Genomic DNA, 16,990 nt, shown 5'->3' on the forward strand with positions numbered 1-16,990 from the left:
GACTGCCACGCTCAGGAGAGCCGTGCTTCCCCCGGCCTGGCCCAGCTCCCTCCGCCGGGCACTGGGCGATGGAGCCGAGGGGGCTGAGGGGATGGCGGAGGCTGAGGGGATGGTGACTGCTGGGGGGGCTGAGGGGGTGGTGACTGCTGAGGGGCCTGAGGCGACCGTGGGGGGCTAAGGGGGTTTGAGGGGACGGCGGGGACTCAGGGGACGGCGGGGACTGACGGGATGGCGGGAGCTGGCTCATCGCGGGGGGGACGCGCCCGGCTCCCCCCATGGAGGCGGGTGTGCCGGGGAGAACGGAGAGGGCTCAGCCCGCCCCCCCCCCCCCGCCCGTCGCTACGGCAACCGGGAGCCGTGCGGCGCCCGGCGGCCCAATGGGGAGGCGGGAGGGGCGGTGGCGCCCCCTGGCGCCGGAAGGGGCGTGTCGGCGCGGCCGGAAGCGGGTCCGCAACGCCGCAGGGTGTGTGTGCGTGCGCCGAGCGGCCGCCGCGCTCCCAGTCGCCTCGCCCGCCGGGATCCAGGCCGCCGCCCCGCCGCCGCCCCCGCCAGGTGAGGGTCCCGGGCCGCTCCCCGCCGCCACCGCCCGGGCTTCCCCCCGCCCTCTTTTCCCCGCCGCTGGGGTTGGGCCGCCGCGGCCCCGCGGGAGCGTGCGGGGAAGGCTTCCCCGGCCTGCCCTTCCCGCCCCCCTCCCCCCCCCGCCCCCGGCCGGGCCGGCGCAGCCCCGCGGCGGGGAGGGGCGTCGGAGGCCGCGGGGGCTGCCTGCCTCCCTCCTCCGCGCTCCGAGTAACGGTGTGACCCTCCCTCGGCTGCCGCTGCGGAGCCCCGGCGGGCGGTGCCGCCCCCTCCCCGAGCGGCCGGCCCTGCCCCGCCCGGGGTGAGTCACGGGCTCCCCCGGAGGGCGAGGCCGGCCGCGCACACCTGTACCGTGAAGGGCTCCCCTGCCCGACCGCCGGGGAGATAGGGAGGTGAGCCCCGCCACGGGGCAGGGCCAGTGCCGGTCACGGCCCAGGCCTCCAGCACACCGTATCGGGAGAGGGCTTGGGGCGACCCCCGGCTTCACCAGAGCGGGAGCGCTGTGCCCAGCCGAAACGCGGGGCCCTTTCCGTGCCGGTCGGTCTGAGCCTGCTCACCTAGGAGCAGAGGCGATCACAGCAATGCCGGGAGCGCTTTAGAAGGAAACAAAACGATTTTATTGTTATCTTCCAGTTGTGATCACTTGTGTCCTTTTGGGAATAGAGGTGTGTTTAGGGAGGACTCCAGAGGGAAAGAAGGTTGCTTCAAGTCAGCCCCAGCCCACAAGAAGGCTGGGCAGTAACCCCAAACTAACCACCATAGGTTTTATTTGAGGTAGGTATAATCAGATATTAACTGAGATGATCAAATGTCAGTGGCGTACACTCCCTGTGTTAGCATATGGGAGCAAAAAATGCATCAAATGCAAAGATAACAATATAAATGGATTGCTTTCAGCTAAATTCCTTGTTAATAGTTAAAATAACTTTTCTGGTGGTAGGAAAACCAATTGCACATCATCCAGCACCATAAAAGCTAAATTCCTACGTAAAAATATCAAAGAGTTTGAGAACATTTGTACAGTTTTGTAACTTCAGTGGCTGTGGGAATATTTGTGTCTTCACACATTCGCTGCTGCAGGACACCTCAGTCAGAAATTTTAATACGTCTTTATTAAAAGAAAATCTTGTTTTTGTTTTAAAATAATAATGAGACATAAACTGTTCTAGAAAAGAAAAAAAGAAAGAATGCTCGTGCCTTTTTCACCCTTCATGTTAAAGGACTGCAAAAATGAACCCTGTATAATATTTTGTTTATTAAATTGGTACCGATAAAGTGATAGGCTCGTTGCACAGATGGGCCTAGTGCAGTTTTCTCAACCTCATTATGTCAGTACCGCATGTTCTGATCTCTGCTATTTTGATGTTGAGTCTTTTTTTTTTTTTTTCTAAGCAGGCCTTTGCCAGTATGCAGCTTTTTGTGCTGCATGTGAATAAACTCAGATGAGGAGGAGTTAAGTAAACAATTATTTGAATAATGAGGTAAAAAGCTAGCGCTCTAATCTGTCTGGTATCCTAATACATCCCAGTAAGACTAGGCGTTATAGTAGTGTGTCTTTTATATGGCCACACTTTTTGCCCCACCCTGTAATATAAATACTCTCAGTTTATTATTAACAAAAGCGATTTACTTGTGATATGAATACATTAGTTTGGCATGAACTTTATGCCTGGGGGAAGATTTTTTGGGATAACTCACTATTTCCACCTGGACTCTAGCCAAAAACAATTCTGCTAGTTGAAACAAAAAGGTGTTACCATGTAAGTATATTGTACTTTGGAACCGCGTGCTTGTCTCCACCTGCCACTCTCCTGTGCGAAGTGCCATAGGTATGTAGCAGTGCAGTGCTTTTCAGCCTGCAGTCCCTCGTTTAAATGACGTGAAGAATAAGGCTACTACTGTCACTAAATTTAAGTTGTCCATACAATATCGGTATCCCTACATACTATTTCTGCTTGTCATAGAAATTTAACAATTGTCTGTTGAGATTGAAAACCGTTGAATGTCGTTGTATTCAAAAATTATATTGGTCAGTTTTAGGAAGCAGTAAGTAATGATGGCAGAAGATGGCCAGCGCATGTTTAGGCACGGCTTCATAGAATGTTAATTTTATCTGAACATTTGCATAAAGATTTGAGCTGAAGGCCAGGGCATACGGTTAATCAGTAGATGCAGAGGAGGCTAAAGTTACGTGCTGCACAAGGTCAGCAAGAATATCACAACTATGAAGTCATTTTCCTTTTTCCCTCATTGTGTTTGCAGTATATTTTACTGAACTTGCTCTTTACGGTTGTGGAAGATTTCACTGTTCAGATCTCACCAGACACGTTCGTTTTCTAATCAGTTATTTACCAGTATATGGTAGCCTTTGAGGGAACCAAAATAGAGAAACGCAACTAATGAAGTCAAATGCCTAGTACTACAATAAAGCAAGGAAGGTTCCTTGCACTCCATTTGAAGAGAGTTGGTTCCTTTCCTGTAAAGAATATCTACTGGGAGCAATGTCTACTTGACAGTGAATGCCATCAACATCATGCAGATTCTTGTGTCAGTGTGTGTGTACCTGAATTTTGGAGAAGGATTTTCCATTTGTTTTAGAACTAGTATCTCCAAAGCTCTTACTCTGTAATTATAGAACTGTAACTTGAAATACCACTTACCTCATGTGAATGTTTAATTTCGGAATTATTTGCCTATCCAGAAATCAAATAGGGTGTGTTCGCAGATTGTTGGAAGATTGAACTACAAATTCTGTACCAGTCTGCTGCTTTTCCTGTTATAATTTGAATGGACTCACAGAGTTCGTGGCTGAGAAGTACGACTGCATCCCATTTCACCAAATCTGATTTTACATTCATTTCTCACAGTGAAACACGTGGCTCTCTTAACCTGCATCTCTACTTGACTCATTAGGGACCAGTACATCAGACCGGTAACCACACTGCTTTTACTCCAATTTTTTTACAAAGTGGAAGTGTTTGTCTGATAGATTCTAATGCTTGCTATAAAGAGAAAAACAGTACACAAAAATCAATTACTTAATTAGCATCAGAAGAACAGGTCATTGAGAGCAGCAGACTTCAGGCCATCGTAGGCTTATTAGTATTGTCTTGTCAGTTCAATATGTTACATAAGCCAGATTTTTTTTCAGTGTCAGTTTTTGTTTGATTTCTGCAGACTTTAAACACAGTTACTTCTGATCTCTTTTGGCTTTGTCCTAAACAGCTCATCGAGATTGGAAATGATAAAGGCCACGAAGCAGATGTAGTAACTGCTGAGCAGTAAGATGTAGTTCTCGAGCTCCTGCAGTCTTCTGAAGACCGTTATCTGTATGTTTTACTCCTCAGCTGGTGCTGAGATGTAAACCTCCAGTTCTCTGTGTCCATCCACTCTTGAAAGATCCGTGGGCGTACTGACTTCAGGTGCTGTTCCCAGGATGGTCGCACCATCCCCTTCTTTCTGCCTCTTCCACTAAAAGTAGCAAGGCAGTTACAAACTACTGTGTTTTACTGGTTCTGACCTTCGCTTCTTTACCTTTGATGCTTTGTAATATGTTTCAGAGTCTTGTCTACACAGGTGTAAAGCTTTTCTGGGGGCTGGAAGTAAGCACTTGTAACTTTTAGTACCTGTATACGTGCTATTCTGCATTTGTAAGGGAGATTGAAAGAACTGAGGCTGTATGGGAGGTAGAGAAAAAAATAATAATAAAAAAAATTACATTTTGAGTGTGGGATTTAGGGTGATTCAAATTTCTGGCAGCTGGTACTGTTGGCTGCAACTGCTGGCTAGTGGTTGGCATTCCTTATTGTAAATAGTGTCCAGCCACTTCTTTTTGGAGGGCTACTAAGTTGTGATTTGACAGATTCTTAAGAAGACAGAATCTTAAGCATTTGAAATGTGTTAACGCATGTAATATGAGAATCTTCTGCTTAGAACAGGCAATTGTCAGGACTCCTCCATGGCTGTGATCTGCACATCTCCGCTCCTTTCTCCATCTTCCCTCTTTCCCCCTTGCCGACATGGCATGGCTTCCTTAGTGCTAGAATAGATCGTTCCTGTCGGCCTCCCATTCGTCACCTCTGTGTGTTTTGCTCCTAGCTGCAGGTAACCTTTGTTAGATGGCTTCTGTTTGTGGCCTAGGAGTATTTTTAGCTGTAGGCTTTGCTTGTTTCAGCCTGTGGCACACTGATCCATTGTTAGAGCGTGGCTTTCATCCCCTCTATGGGAGGGACCAGTTATAACTGATAGTTGCTTCTTTGCCTTTTCAAACATCACTCCTTTCCTTGTATCTTTTTTCCTTCTGGCAAACACTTCCCTCTTTTGGAGCTCAAGCCAGCATAGCTCTGCAAAGCTCTCTCCAGGCTTCTAACAAGGTAAGCAATGGAGAATCCAATAAGGATTTTAAGTGTTCCTTTATGCACCACCCTGTGAACGAAATAATGGTAGGCTTTTTGTCTATTGCAGGTATTTTTGGTGTGGACAATGATTTTCTTACTGCATTTAAGTTCTGTTAAATCCATGTTATTGAATAATACTTTGTGTTTCATAGCAAACCTGCTAACACTACGGGTATTAAGATGAGTTAACTACACAACTCAAGCTCCTGTATACTGAATTTTTATGTCAAAACTAAGCCAGTGAAGTTCAGAGGAACTCCATCTTCAGTAATCAGTTTGAATTACATTTAAGATGTGCATAAATTAGTTACATTACTAAGGAAAGTTGTTTGGTGAGGAACAACATTCTAATGCTTTGTGCTGATATTTTGCCTGCATAATTGATATGTTAAACTGGTTTTTGGATCTCTTTTGTCCACTAGGTCTTTATGCCCTTGCAGTTCCCTCTGTGATTTCCTTCATGTGTCCTTATATGAACCCATTGACTGCTGTGAACTGACTTGCATCTAAAGATAAATATGTCAGTGAGCTTGATAAAACAAACTCTGCACCATCTCTAAACTAAACTCTCTATTTTTGTAAACATAATTCTGCACAGATTACTTGTCTACAAATTCGACCGCTATTGGCAAAGTGCAGATCAAAGATAAAACTGACCTTTCAGTGGCAAAATGTAAATTCTGTTGGAGCTACTTGCCTCTGGACTTCAACAAGCAGGCTTTTTCTACATAATAATCACATTCCATAAGAAGGAAAGAGAAGATAAGACAGTTGCAGTGGAAATGCTTCTTGGAGCTGTGCAGACTGCGAGGAAACTAGAACTGCTCTGAAACTGTTTTGTTTAAATGGCCGGTTCTTTAAAGTTGGCTCTTGTAACTTAAAAAGCATTCTTCAGGTGTACTTTGTTCATGTTCAGATTTTAGTTGAGTGAGTAGAGAAATGCCACTCACAAATTACTTCCTGCGCTAAGCACATAGTCTGAATTTAGTGCTGAGTTAAGGGAATGGTTTACGAGGTTTGATAGACTCAACAGTGAAAAGTGGGATGGGTTCTATCGATGGTAAACGGTCTGATGATTTCCTTAGGCTTGTTATGCGTTGGTATTGTGATACACTTCAGAGTAGGGAGAAAAAAAATGCACATCACAAATTCCACTTATGCCTTTCCATCCTCAGGAGCTATCCTTTTGATAAATCTGCAGAAGCCAATGATAATATAGCATATCCCCGTGGTAAAAGCCTCTTGGGGAAGAGAGAGCCAAATTAATCATGCCTTACAAGAACTTGTCACACTACTACCCACAGTCATTCTGTCTTGTTGAGGGCTTCGATCTGAAGTCTGTGTGTCACCTTTTAATATATGCCAGAATCCACTAGTTTATGGCAGTTATTTGAGATGGAACTGAACTGCAGCCCAACTTTACTTACGAGTCTGCAAGAGGTCTCTTTCCCGGAGGCTGGTTTTAGCATTGCGTATCCTTACTTGAGTGCCTTTCGTGGATGAATGCATTAGGCTAGATCTACAAAGGATCAAACGCAAGCAGGAGCGAGTGTGACTTGAAAAGATATAGCAGGTAGGACATTTGGTTGCTGTGTTTACTTCAGGAACTTTCATGTGATATAGCAATGTTTGGCTTGATTTCTTGGGTGATTTTTTTTTTTTTTTTTTGATGAAGTGGAGTATCCTCAGGAGGAGGGATTGAATATGCTCATCTCAAAATAATTTTGTAGTTAGGAGTCCGTCCTTGAAACTCTGAAGCTGTTCATACTCATGATGGGAATTTGGGTCTGCATCTCGTTGTCCTGGTTAAGGATTTAGTACAGGGGGCTAGTTTCCCTGTATAATAGTGTGGTAGGTGATACTTGGATTAAAATACAAGCTGAGCAGTGTGTGCGAGACGTTCTCCATCAGGAGCCTGTCAGACTGGGCTCTTCAAAGGAGAGAGCCAGGGAGAAGGCTACAGCAATCGCTTTCAGCCTATTGGTTCTTTCTAATAGGGCTGTAGATGTTTGTCTAATTAACAGAAGCCTATGAAAGACAGTTGTGAGCTTACTGTACTTGTTTGTTTTTTATTGTTCTTTTGGAAGTTGTTCTTAGGCTGTTAGGTCTCAGCCTGAAAACTCCTCATCTGGACAGTGAGAGTCCTGGTTGGGATTTAGGAAGCAGGAGAGAAACATTATTGCTCGGTTCTGCCAATAATTACAGTCCTGGGTCTGTCCAGAAGTAAACCTATGCCCCTGAAGAAATTTTACAGTTGAATTTGGGGCGTCTGGGAGTTTGTGAGGTACCACTTACTTTGATAAAGGCAAAGAAACTTGTTTAAATTCTCCTGTGAACCTGGGCCTAGGTGGTTGAGTATAAGGTTGGTAGCTCAATGGCCGAGTTAACTATATGTTAGCATTGTCTTGTAGAAGTAAGCAACACTCAAGCTGCCTCAGTGGCACGTTCCTTACTAACTTCATTTTTCATTGCTTAAGCTCTTCAGGGGCCTTGTGCTCATGCGATGTGTTTTTCTTGGCTTTGGTTGCTAAACTGCATTATCAGAAATGATAAACAAGTGGTTTCCATATAAGCAATTAGTTTTGCAGTAGTGACCATCCCGTGGGCCACGTCCCATTCGGGTTTTGTGAATGTCCATGTTATTTAGAAGGTTTTGAAAACCTGAGGCTGCAGCCGTCCTAGCTGTGTAGAATTGTCTATTACATGTACGTTGATGCAGGTAGAAAACCGCCCAGTTTTCTGGCAGAACAGTATAAATGTATTTTCCATAGCTGCCAACAGCTACATCTCCTGTAGTGTGCAAAAGATCTTCAGTGCCATTTGGCTCTGTCCAGTGCTTCAGTGCTCCGGGGTAGTTGCTGTTGGATAATAGTGGGGGAAAACAAATGAAAGAAAAAAAACAAAACAAAACAACAAAACCAAAAAAACCCCACTGAAAACCAACCCAAAGTGGTGGTTTCTGAGTTAGAACACGCAGCGTCTCCCAGGCTGGGCTGTGGCCAGTATAGGGAAGGGGAGGGATTTACATAGGGAACATGCTGATGTGCTGTGCTTAATGCCAATAGGAATTTTGCTGCGTTTTGAAGAATAATGCTTCCATATCTTCAGGATTGTGATTAGTTACATACACACGGAAATTACAAATATTTGGCAAAAGGTCAAATAAATTTTTAAAAAGAAGCCTTTGACATCACTTTATTAGAGTTGATAGATTTCCTACTTATTAGTGACTGTGAGTTCTGCTTCACCCTTCAACACTAACTTCCACAGTGCAGAGAATCAAGAGATGTTTTTCTCTATTTTTATCCCCCACTAATTACAGGAAAGCCATGGATAAAAGTGAGTTGGTACAGAAAGCCAAACTGGCTGAACAGGCTGAGCGTTACGATGACATGGCTGCTGCTATGAAGGCTGTCACCGAGCAGGGGCATGAACTGTCCAATGAAGAAAGGAATCTACTCTCAGTTGCCTACAAGAATGTGGTCGGTGCCCGTCGCTCGTCCTGGCGTGTAATTTCCAGCATTGAACAGAAAACAGAGAGGAATGAGAAGAAACAGCAGATGGGAAGAGAATATCGTGAGAAAATTGAGGCTGAATTGCAGGATATCTGCAATGATGTTCTGGTAATCATCCAACAGCAAAAATAACAGTAGTTAGTACTGCAGCATTCTTCAGGGAGGCTTAAGAAATCTTACTAGTGCTGTAGACACTGCAGCACCTTAGCAGGGGAATAATTTTGCATAGCCACATGCTTGGGTCCAATTCTAGCTCCTGAGTCATCCAGTTTGTTTCTTAGGGAATTTGTTATAAAAGAGCATTTGTGGGTTTTTAATAGAGAGAAACAAACCAGGCAATGTTGAAGACCCCTAGCTGCTGGCTGGGGGGTCACCGTGAAAACAAACTTAGATCTGGGGCATTGGCATGAGTTTTGCTAAAAGGCCTACCATTTAAATTCTGTCGTGAATGAATGCTGACATCCTGAGGCTGGTTTAGTACTTTCTTTTTCTTTTTGGATGGAGAAGATGTGTACTTCTTCCTGCAAACTGGTTTTAAAAATCAGTCATGAGAAGTTGCTGTCAGTCTCTGCATCTCTTTCTGAATGCTGCAGTCACAGATAGAACCAGTTTGCTGCGGATAATTTCACTGCTTTGTGTAGAATTCAAGTTTGTGGCAGGAAAAGCAACCAGGCTTGTGCTAATGCCAGGCTGCGGCTTTTTGTTGACTTGGTTGTGGACACAGGTTTGCATCAGTTTATTTCAAGGAAAATCTCTGCAGTCTTAAGCCCTGATAGCCATTAGATTCTGCAGGAGGGGGTTGTGGGTAGCCTCAACACAGCAAGTTCTCTGCTTTCCAGGAATTAGGTTGCAAGTAGTTTCGTTGTTTTGTTGTTTTTTTTTTTTTCCCCTGAGTTTAGACAACAGTAGGCAAAGTGATTAACACATGAGTATAAGTCATTGTTAATGTGTTTTAACAGTTCATGCTTACCATTGTAACGCAGGCTCTGATTCAGACATTATTTTTATGACTTCGGGGGGAAAAAAAAGTTGATATTTCCTTTCACAGGAACTCCTGGATAAATACCTTATTGTCAATGCCACGCAGCCAGAAAGCAAGGTCTTCTATTTGAAAATGAAAGGCGATTACTACAGATACCTCTCAGAGGTGGCATCTGGGGACAATAAGCAAAGTAAGTAGAGATGAATCTCTCATTCTGCTGAGGGCTGAGCAGAATAAACTATAAAAAATACTTGTGTTCTTTTGCCCTAACATTAAGTATTTATTTCTTTTCGCTACTGCTCTGTAGTATTGAAGTACAGTGCAAGTCGCTTTTAGAGAAAGACTTCACTGAAATTAATAGAAATGATTCACAGACGTTCATTAAACCAGTCAAATTCTGCTTGCAGCCCCAACCTCAGCGACTGATTCTCAGGCATATTTGGCAGTGTAGAATCCATTCTCTGGAGAATGCGTCTTTTTCTCCTGGAGAATGCTTTGTTCCTGTCATCTCTTGTTTAAACTATGAATTTAGCTCACGAGTCTTCGCTGTTTGCAAGCTTTCTGCATGCAGATATGGGATGTTGGGTTACTGGTCCTAAGTCAATTAATCCCGAAATGTTAAAGCAATGCTGAACTGTGCCTGAATTCCTGTGCAGTGTCTGATGTAGTCCACGTCTGGCAAACTTAGTTTGATGCCATTCTGGAGCTTATTATTACCCATTAGCCAGGAAGGGACTGTTGTTTTTCCTCTGAAACCCCAAAGTGAAATATAAAGTTCATGATCTACCTGCTAAATGTTTCCTTAAGTTTAAATAGGTAATTTAGATACCTCTTCTTCCCCCTATGGTTTTTTCTGGATTTATAATTCAGAACTAATGCTTCTTCAGCTAGGCTGGAAGTGAGTGTTTAATCGCAGTACGCTTTGACTTAGGTAGAGCTTGTATGTATTAAGATTGGTTGGAATTTATTTTGAACAAATTTCATTTTAAGTCTCTATTAAAATGTTGAACTTAATTTCTGTATCTCAAAGCTTTAACTGAACAAATATTTCTGCTTTAATAGCTCACCCAGTGGTAGGCTTTTACGTCTAAAAACACCGAAAGAAGTGTCTGTGTGTATGTAATTGTATGAATTCCTGGTGGCATAATCTAGACCAAAATTATAATCGTTTCCCCCATGAAGTACAGTGGTGTACTGTGCACTAATATGATTGTAATTACTTCTTGCAGCAACGGTAGCAAACTCTCAGCAAGCTTACCAGGAGGCATTTGAAATTAGCAAGAAAGAGATGCAGCCAACACATCCCATTCGACTCGGTTTGGCTCTAAATTTCTCTGTCTTCTACTATGAGATACTAAATTCTCCTGAAAAAGCCTGTAATCTGGCAAAGACGGTAAGCAGACTCTTCATATTACCATTTTTTGTGGATGCTAAGGAGATAATTACACAGTTGCAGCAGCACTTTGTAGATGATTACGCTTTTGCATATAAAATTCCTTTAAAATGCTGTCATCTTTAAACTATTGTCATCATAGTATATTTTCAGGTAAGTTAGTTAAGCTATCTTACCTTTAAGAAAAGCTAATTTGCTAATGCAGTTGATCCCATGAAAGGGGAGACAAAGTGCCTCTTCTTATGTCCAGGTTATTCTCTTGGAATGCACTTGTGTCAAATTTGAAATTTGATTAATTTAGCACTTCTGAAGTGAAATACTGACTTGAATTTGAACACTTAGCGAATACATGAAGTGTTGTCTTTGTGACTATGGTTGTAGCCCTAAACGCCCTTGTGTATCTGCGTGCGTGTGTACCTGCCTCTCCAAAAAGAGCTTGTGTGATGGGTTGTACCGAGCAAATAGCTAGTCACTTTTTTCCTTAGCCTCCTTCTCCCTAAAATAGGCTTTAGAGCCTTCTAAAACAGAGCTTTTTACATCTGTGAAAATTGTCAGTAGTAACTTGAATAATACTGCATTAGGTGAATCTTTGTGTTCTTAATATGTGCTTCAGTAATATTTCGTAACAGAAGTGACGTTTTGCTGTGTAAAATGCTACTGCTGTTCCTTCTTTTTTAGTTAATATGCTTACATCTGTTTGAAACCTGAATGAAGAAATAGCACTTATTCGTGGCTTGCAGCTCTGAAGATTGCTGCATGGGTTGTCATGTGTAACAGATTGATGGGGAGAATGCCTTTATTAATCTCTAATCTGATTTCCTGTGCTGTTTTGAAAAGAAATCAAAAACCTTCCACCCACTGTCAAAATACCCATGTCTTCCATTTTCTTGCCTACTTACTCATGTACGATATATATACCAAATGTTACCTTTGTCTTTTACTGCCAATTTGGACCAGTGAGACCTTCATTTTTAATGAAAGTGTTGCTTTTAAGTGTTGTTCTTAGACCTGTGTGAATCATTTTTCAGTATGATGGAGAGTGCATTTGCCTCTTCACTCCTTGCTGTTGGCACGGTAGTAAAGTCGTTCTAGGCTTTCATCTGGGTCCCCTGAAGACTTCTGTTTTCCCACCGGTTGTCTAGTGTTTTGGTGCTCCGTTTGGTTTACATTTCTTCTCCTGGTGGAAAAGAAAAATACTGGAAGCTTTTGTCACAGGATTTGCATAGCAATGTGGCAAATTTGTAAGCTGTGTGTAAGCAGAGGTGAATTCAGAGAGCAGAGTGTGAAAGTCTTGCGTATTTTTAGGCATTTGATGAAGCGATAGCAGAGCTGGACACGCTGAATGAAGAGTCGTACAAAGACAGCACTCTGATCATGCAGCTGCTTAGGGACAACCTCACTGTAAGTATCACGGGGCAAACCACGGCACTGTGCGCTCTTCGTTCTTTAGGCTGCAGAACTCCACTAAGTGGGACTCAGCAACTTAGGCAGTTCTGTGCCATTAAAAGCCTTTTTTGAGGCATTAACTGCACTGCTTTTTGTCACCACGCCGGTTAGACTTGCTTGTTTAAAGCTGAGATCACTTGTTAACCACTGTAACAAACTCGGCTTTTTTGTAAGAGAAAGTGCAGTTTGTCTGTTGTCAACAGCCAGCTTGTTGTTGTGTTGAGCTTGCAGACTTTTTCTGGCCTTTTAGTTGTCCGTTTCCTAGTTCATTATTCTTTAGCTTTACTGTTAAGTTCAGTTCTTTGTTGCTCTTAGCTGAGAAAATTGCACAGCTACTGCTAATAATGCCGTCTTCCCTTTCCTGACAGTTGTGATTAACTGCCTGCCCTCAGCATAAACGTGTGTTTGTGTTTTCTTACAGCTATGGACGTCGGAAAACCAGGGAGATGAAGGGGATGCTGGGGAGGGAGAGAACTAATGGCTGTCACGCTTCACTATATGTTCAATGTCACCCTGTATCCTACACATATATCCCTTTGTGCGACAAGCAAAAAGAATAGTACATCGACTTTCACAACCTCAACGTAGCAAAAACTGTCTGTGGGGTAAAAACGGTTGGTTGGTGTTTTGTGTACTTAAAGCGGAGGTCGGTTATTATAATGGCATTCCGAACTTTCCTATTCTGAACATTTACAGTTATGATTACCGTGTTTATATTTTTAACTGAACACTGTGATTATGGGTTTTGTGATCGCAATTGACTTTACAAAACTCTTATTGGTAGAAAAGTAGACATCAATTATGTAACTCTGGCGAGCTTAATTTGGCACCAAAATAGTCGAAGTACAATTCTCTTGTAAAGTTGTACAGAAAGTTATAGAGATTCTATTGTGACACTGGGGCATGGAAGGAAAACAGTCCGATGTATGGCATTCCAGTTAGTGACACTGCTATGGGTTAGTTTACCGGGCACACTCTGTAGACATTTGTAACCAAGTCTGAGGCACCGCTTTCAGTCAAAAGCTCACTTTGTCAATCCTGTCTTTCTGGGGATGGGGTTTGTTTGCGGGAGGAGGAGGGTGATGGGGGAGTTAGCAGCTCGATTTCCAAACTCTTTACACTGGCAGATAACTGGGATTTGACTTCTAAAAGCGCTTTCATGCTCATACAACATGCATGACTAAGCCCCTTCCCACAGCAATAACGTACCTAATTATACCTTAGATATTCTTCAGTAGTGAGAATTCTTGGTTCGCTACCATGGACTTGCAATAGGAGAAGATTCAATTTTTTGAATGGCCTTATTAGTTTGGATGATACCATGAAGTGATCTCCCGCTTTTGCATTACTTTACTCTTAGCTGAATTGAAATCTCCATGGTATTCCCGTTTTGAATTTATCCTGAAAACTTCTTAAGTAACCCACTGGACTCTGTTCATCCTTGACCCTCTCACCTGTTTAAACTCCATTAAAGCAATTTTGGACTCCCACGTACGCGTCATCCTTTCTTTGATTAGGGGTGATGTCAGGATGGTGGGTGAGACCTGAGCCTGCTCGAGGACAGGTTTCTTTCTTGGATGTTTGAGAGCTGCCAGTGCTGTTGCAGTCTTCAGCTCTTGTCTGCCATTTTTTTTTGGTAGTACTAGGATCTGTCTCAAATATTCAGGATTTCCCATTTATTGTACTGGAATGCAGACCTACACATTCGCAACGCTTGTAACTTGTGATATTTGAGCTCCAGACGTCCTCACCTAGTTACGTTTCAAACATGTCCCATTAAAGCAAACCTAATAAGAGTTGCGTGAATAATGCAGTGGAAAAGATTAGGAATAGTCACCTATCAGTCTCGCGGTCTCATCCCCCTGCCTTCACATTCCACTTAGGTATAGGATCCATCTGTTTGTCTGTCCATCTGTCTGCTGAAGAGAATTTCATGCACTGATTTTAAAACTCCCCTCTACTAGCTGAACAAATTGTGCAGTTAATACTTGGCGCTTGATAAATGCAGTAGTGAATGTGGAACCGAGCCTGTCTGTATATCTGGTAGCTCTTTTCGCTTTGTTTTTACTGACCAGTATTCTGCCTAAAGTTTGCTTCTGTGACGGTTATATTGCCTAGCACACACGTGGTTGTGAGAATAGTATAGCAAAAAGAAATACCTGGTTATTGATGTACTAGATTTGTGTATGTCTTTTAAACAGTTCTAGTTTCACCTTACACGAAATAATCAGGAAAGTGTAAAAGAATTCAAAAGTGAATAATAAAAAAAAATTTTATCAGTTGTTTGTGTCTGTTATCTTTGCCATACCAGTGGCAAAAAAACTCGTGGTAGTAAAATCACCATTTACTTTATTAAATGCCCAGATCTTGGTTTGTGTGAGTTGATTCATGGTTTCCAAATGGTACTAATACTTAATTACTCATTCCTTTGCAGGGAGACTTTCCCGCACACCCTCCCAGATTTGTAGTAGAGAACGCCGCTTCTCTCCATTGCTGTTGAGGTCATACTTACAATATAGTGTCATTGCGAGACTTAAAAGAAATGCAGCTATAAATATCTATTTAACTTGCTGTGAGTCACTGCACATTGTAGGGTTGGACACGGCATGCATGAGAAAAGCCTGGCGGTTACATTTAAAGGTTTTTCCTCAGGGAATCCTTTAAATGCACCCTTGGGAACGCAGGGTTAGCTCTTCTGCTGGCCCTCCATCAGTCTCCCGCACAGCCGCCTGCTCTGGTGAGCTACACCCTGCCGACGCTCCGGGTAACCGCTCTGCTCGGATGGTGGTGCAAGCGCACTACTGGGAGTGTAAAAGCACATTGAAGTGGAGGTCTCTTCCTGGAAATAAAGTGCTTTAAGAGATGGGTAGCCAGAGCCAGGTTAGTTGGTACCAGTCACCCTAAAAGCACCGAGGAGGTTGGCTGGAAGCAAGTGTCCTGCCTGCTCCGGGAGCCTCCCACTTGCAGTGAGGCGATACAGAACTGTGCTCAGTGGATGATGTCTCTCAACTACTTTAGATCGAGCACTGCAAAGGCGTTACACCAAAATCTAACTGGCTGCTGATCAAGCCCTAATCTGTCCTGTGCCATGGCTTCAAATGGTGGTCCTTCTGTTTAGGTCTATAATAACTGCTACTTTGTCATTTTCTTCAGCCTTTACAGACATATGCACTGTTAAATGATTTTGTAGTGTACGCTGTTTCCCAGTCCGATTTATGCTGGTGACATTGTCAGCTCCAAGAAGAAAAAATCCCTTGTCCTGCCTCAGTTCTTTCGGATAACATCTCCCATCCTTGCTGTCTCTCTTGGGGCAAATGATGAGCCTAGGAAACTGGTCTGCAGCAGTCATGAGTTAAGGGACTATCTTAATTTCTCTAGTAATTATATCTTTTGGGGAGAGGGCATTCCAGCCGGCCCAGCCACATTAAGAGTCCAGGTGTACTCTACGTGTTTAAACTGATGTAATCGGTGCTGCTGTGGCTTCTCTGTCCTGGCACTGATGCTCATCTGACCCCTGGGTTGAGGCAGTTCAGTGTGGGAAACCACCAGAAGGCTTTTGGGTAAGGTTTTTCCTGATCTGTGCTGCAGCTGACCCTTATGAGAGTACAGGGTGGGGTGGAGCTGAGGACACTTGGATTCGTTTTGCTTTAACGCGTGGGAGTGGGGTGCTGCATGGCGGGTGCTGCCCAGAGCAGGCTGCCGCGGGAGAAGCTGAGTCTCCTGAGCAGCATTCAAGGACACCGCGGTAGCAGAGGAGTTGCCTTTTTTCATGAAATCCAGCAGACCTGTTCAGCTGAAGTCAACATGAGACACTTGTCCTGCTGCGCTAACTTCCCTGCTTAAAAGCTTGGAAGCAGAGGGAGCGTGGACATGAGGAACGGGTCTGGCTGAAACCTGGAGGTGCTGGTGGCTCAGCTGCACAAACACAGCCCTGCTGGGGAAGCTGCTGGTGGAACCTCCCTGCCTGTCACCCCAGGCTCCTGAGCTTCATCCAGCGTTTCAAGTTGTTTAATGACAAACCATCACCCCTCACACACGTACGATTATGTCCAGCGCATAATGGTGGGATCTGTGGATGAAGGTGACCTTACAACACTCATCTGTCCTCAAAGGTAATGGCAGAGGCCGGGTTCTGTACCCTGTGGGTCTCTGCTGGGCGCGGAAGGAGCTCGCTGTGGGGTTTGGGAGTGTGTAAGTGCCTAACGATGAGGCGTTTGTACCAAGCTGTGTGTGTCTTAGAATTGCCGAGGTTGGAAGGGACCTTTCAGATCATTGAGTCCAACCATCGACCTAACTCTGACAAAACCCATCACTAAACCGTGTCCCTCGGCACCACGTCTGCCCATCTTTTAAATACCTCCAGGGATGCCGATTCCACCACTTCGCTGTTCCAGTGCTTGATAACCCTTTGGGTGAAGAAATTTTTCCTGGTATCCAATCTTATCGGCTCCCGCCTGGATTTCTCAACTTTAGGGAATTCCCTACGGGAAAATTGCAGGTTATTTCCTAAAAATGCGTGGGTGGGACCCGCGGTGCTGGCAGCGCTGCAGGGCGAAACGCGGGGCCGTTACCCCGCCGTTCATTTGAGAAGACCCGACCTGCCATATGCAGAAATTAGGAGCCGCAACCGCTGGCCCTCTGCCCAAACCCCGGAGCCCCGCGGGGCCGGGGGCTACCGCGG

At 44.2% G+C, this 16,990-nt stretch overlaps 1 protein-coding gene across 1 annotated transcript; it reads left to right on the plus strand.

Annotated features, from left to right (window-relative positions):
• The first annotated feature begins 397 nt into the window (after positions 1 to 397).
• YWHAB (tyrosine 3-monooxygenase/tryptophan 5-monooxygenase activation protein beta) lies at positions 398 to 14,588 on the plus strand. The gene is made up of 6 exons (XM_063350028.1): positions 398 to 552; positions 8,296 to 8,596; positions 9,537 to 9,660; positions 10,700 to 10,863; positions 12,169 to 12,264; positions 12,731 to 14,588. The coding sequence occupies exons 2-6, from the start codon at positions 8,303 to 8,305 to the stop codon at positions 12,785 to 12,787; spliced, it is 735 nt and encodes a 244-aa protein (XP_063206098.1). The 5' UTR covers positions 398 to 552; positions 8,296 to 8,302; the 3' UTR covers positions 12,788 to 14,588.
• Positions 14,589 to 16,990: the final 2,402 nt, after the last annotated feature.

The sequence above is a fragment of the Chroicocephalus ridibundus genome, chromosome 12 (genome assembly GCF_963924245.1).
Source record: "Chroicocephalus ridibundus chromosome 12, bChrRid1.1, whole genome shotgun sequence".
Taxonomy (NCBI): domain Eukaryota; kingdom Metazoa; phylum Chordata; class Aves; order Charadriiformes; family Laridae; genus Chroicocephalus; species Chroicocephalus ridibundus.

Excerpts from the sequence above, each read along its gene's own strand:
- YWHAB (XM_063350028.1), top strand. The coding sequence starts at position 8,303 with ATGGATAAAAGTGAGTTGGTACAGAAAGCCAAACTGGCTGAACAGGCT. Across the intron at positions 9,661-10,699 it reads ATCTGGGGACAATAAGCAAA|CAACGGTAGCAAACTCTCAG; the intron begins GTAAGTAGAGAT and ends TACTTCTTGCAG. Across the intron at positions 12,265-12,730 it reads TGCTTAGGGACAACCTCACT|CTATGGACGTCGGAAAACCA; the intron begins GTAAGTATCACG and ends GTTTTCTTACAG.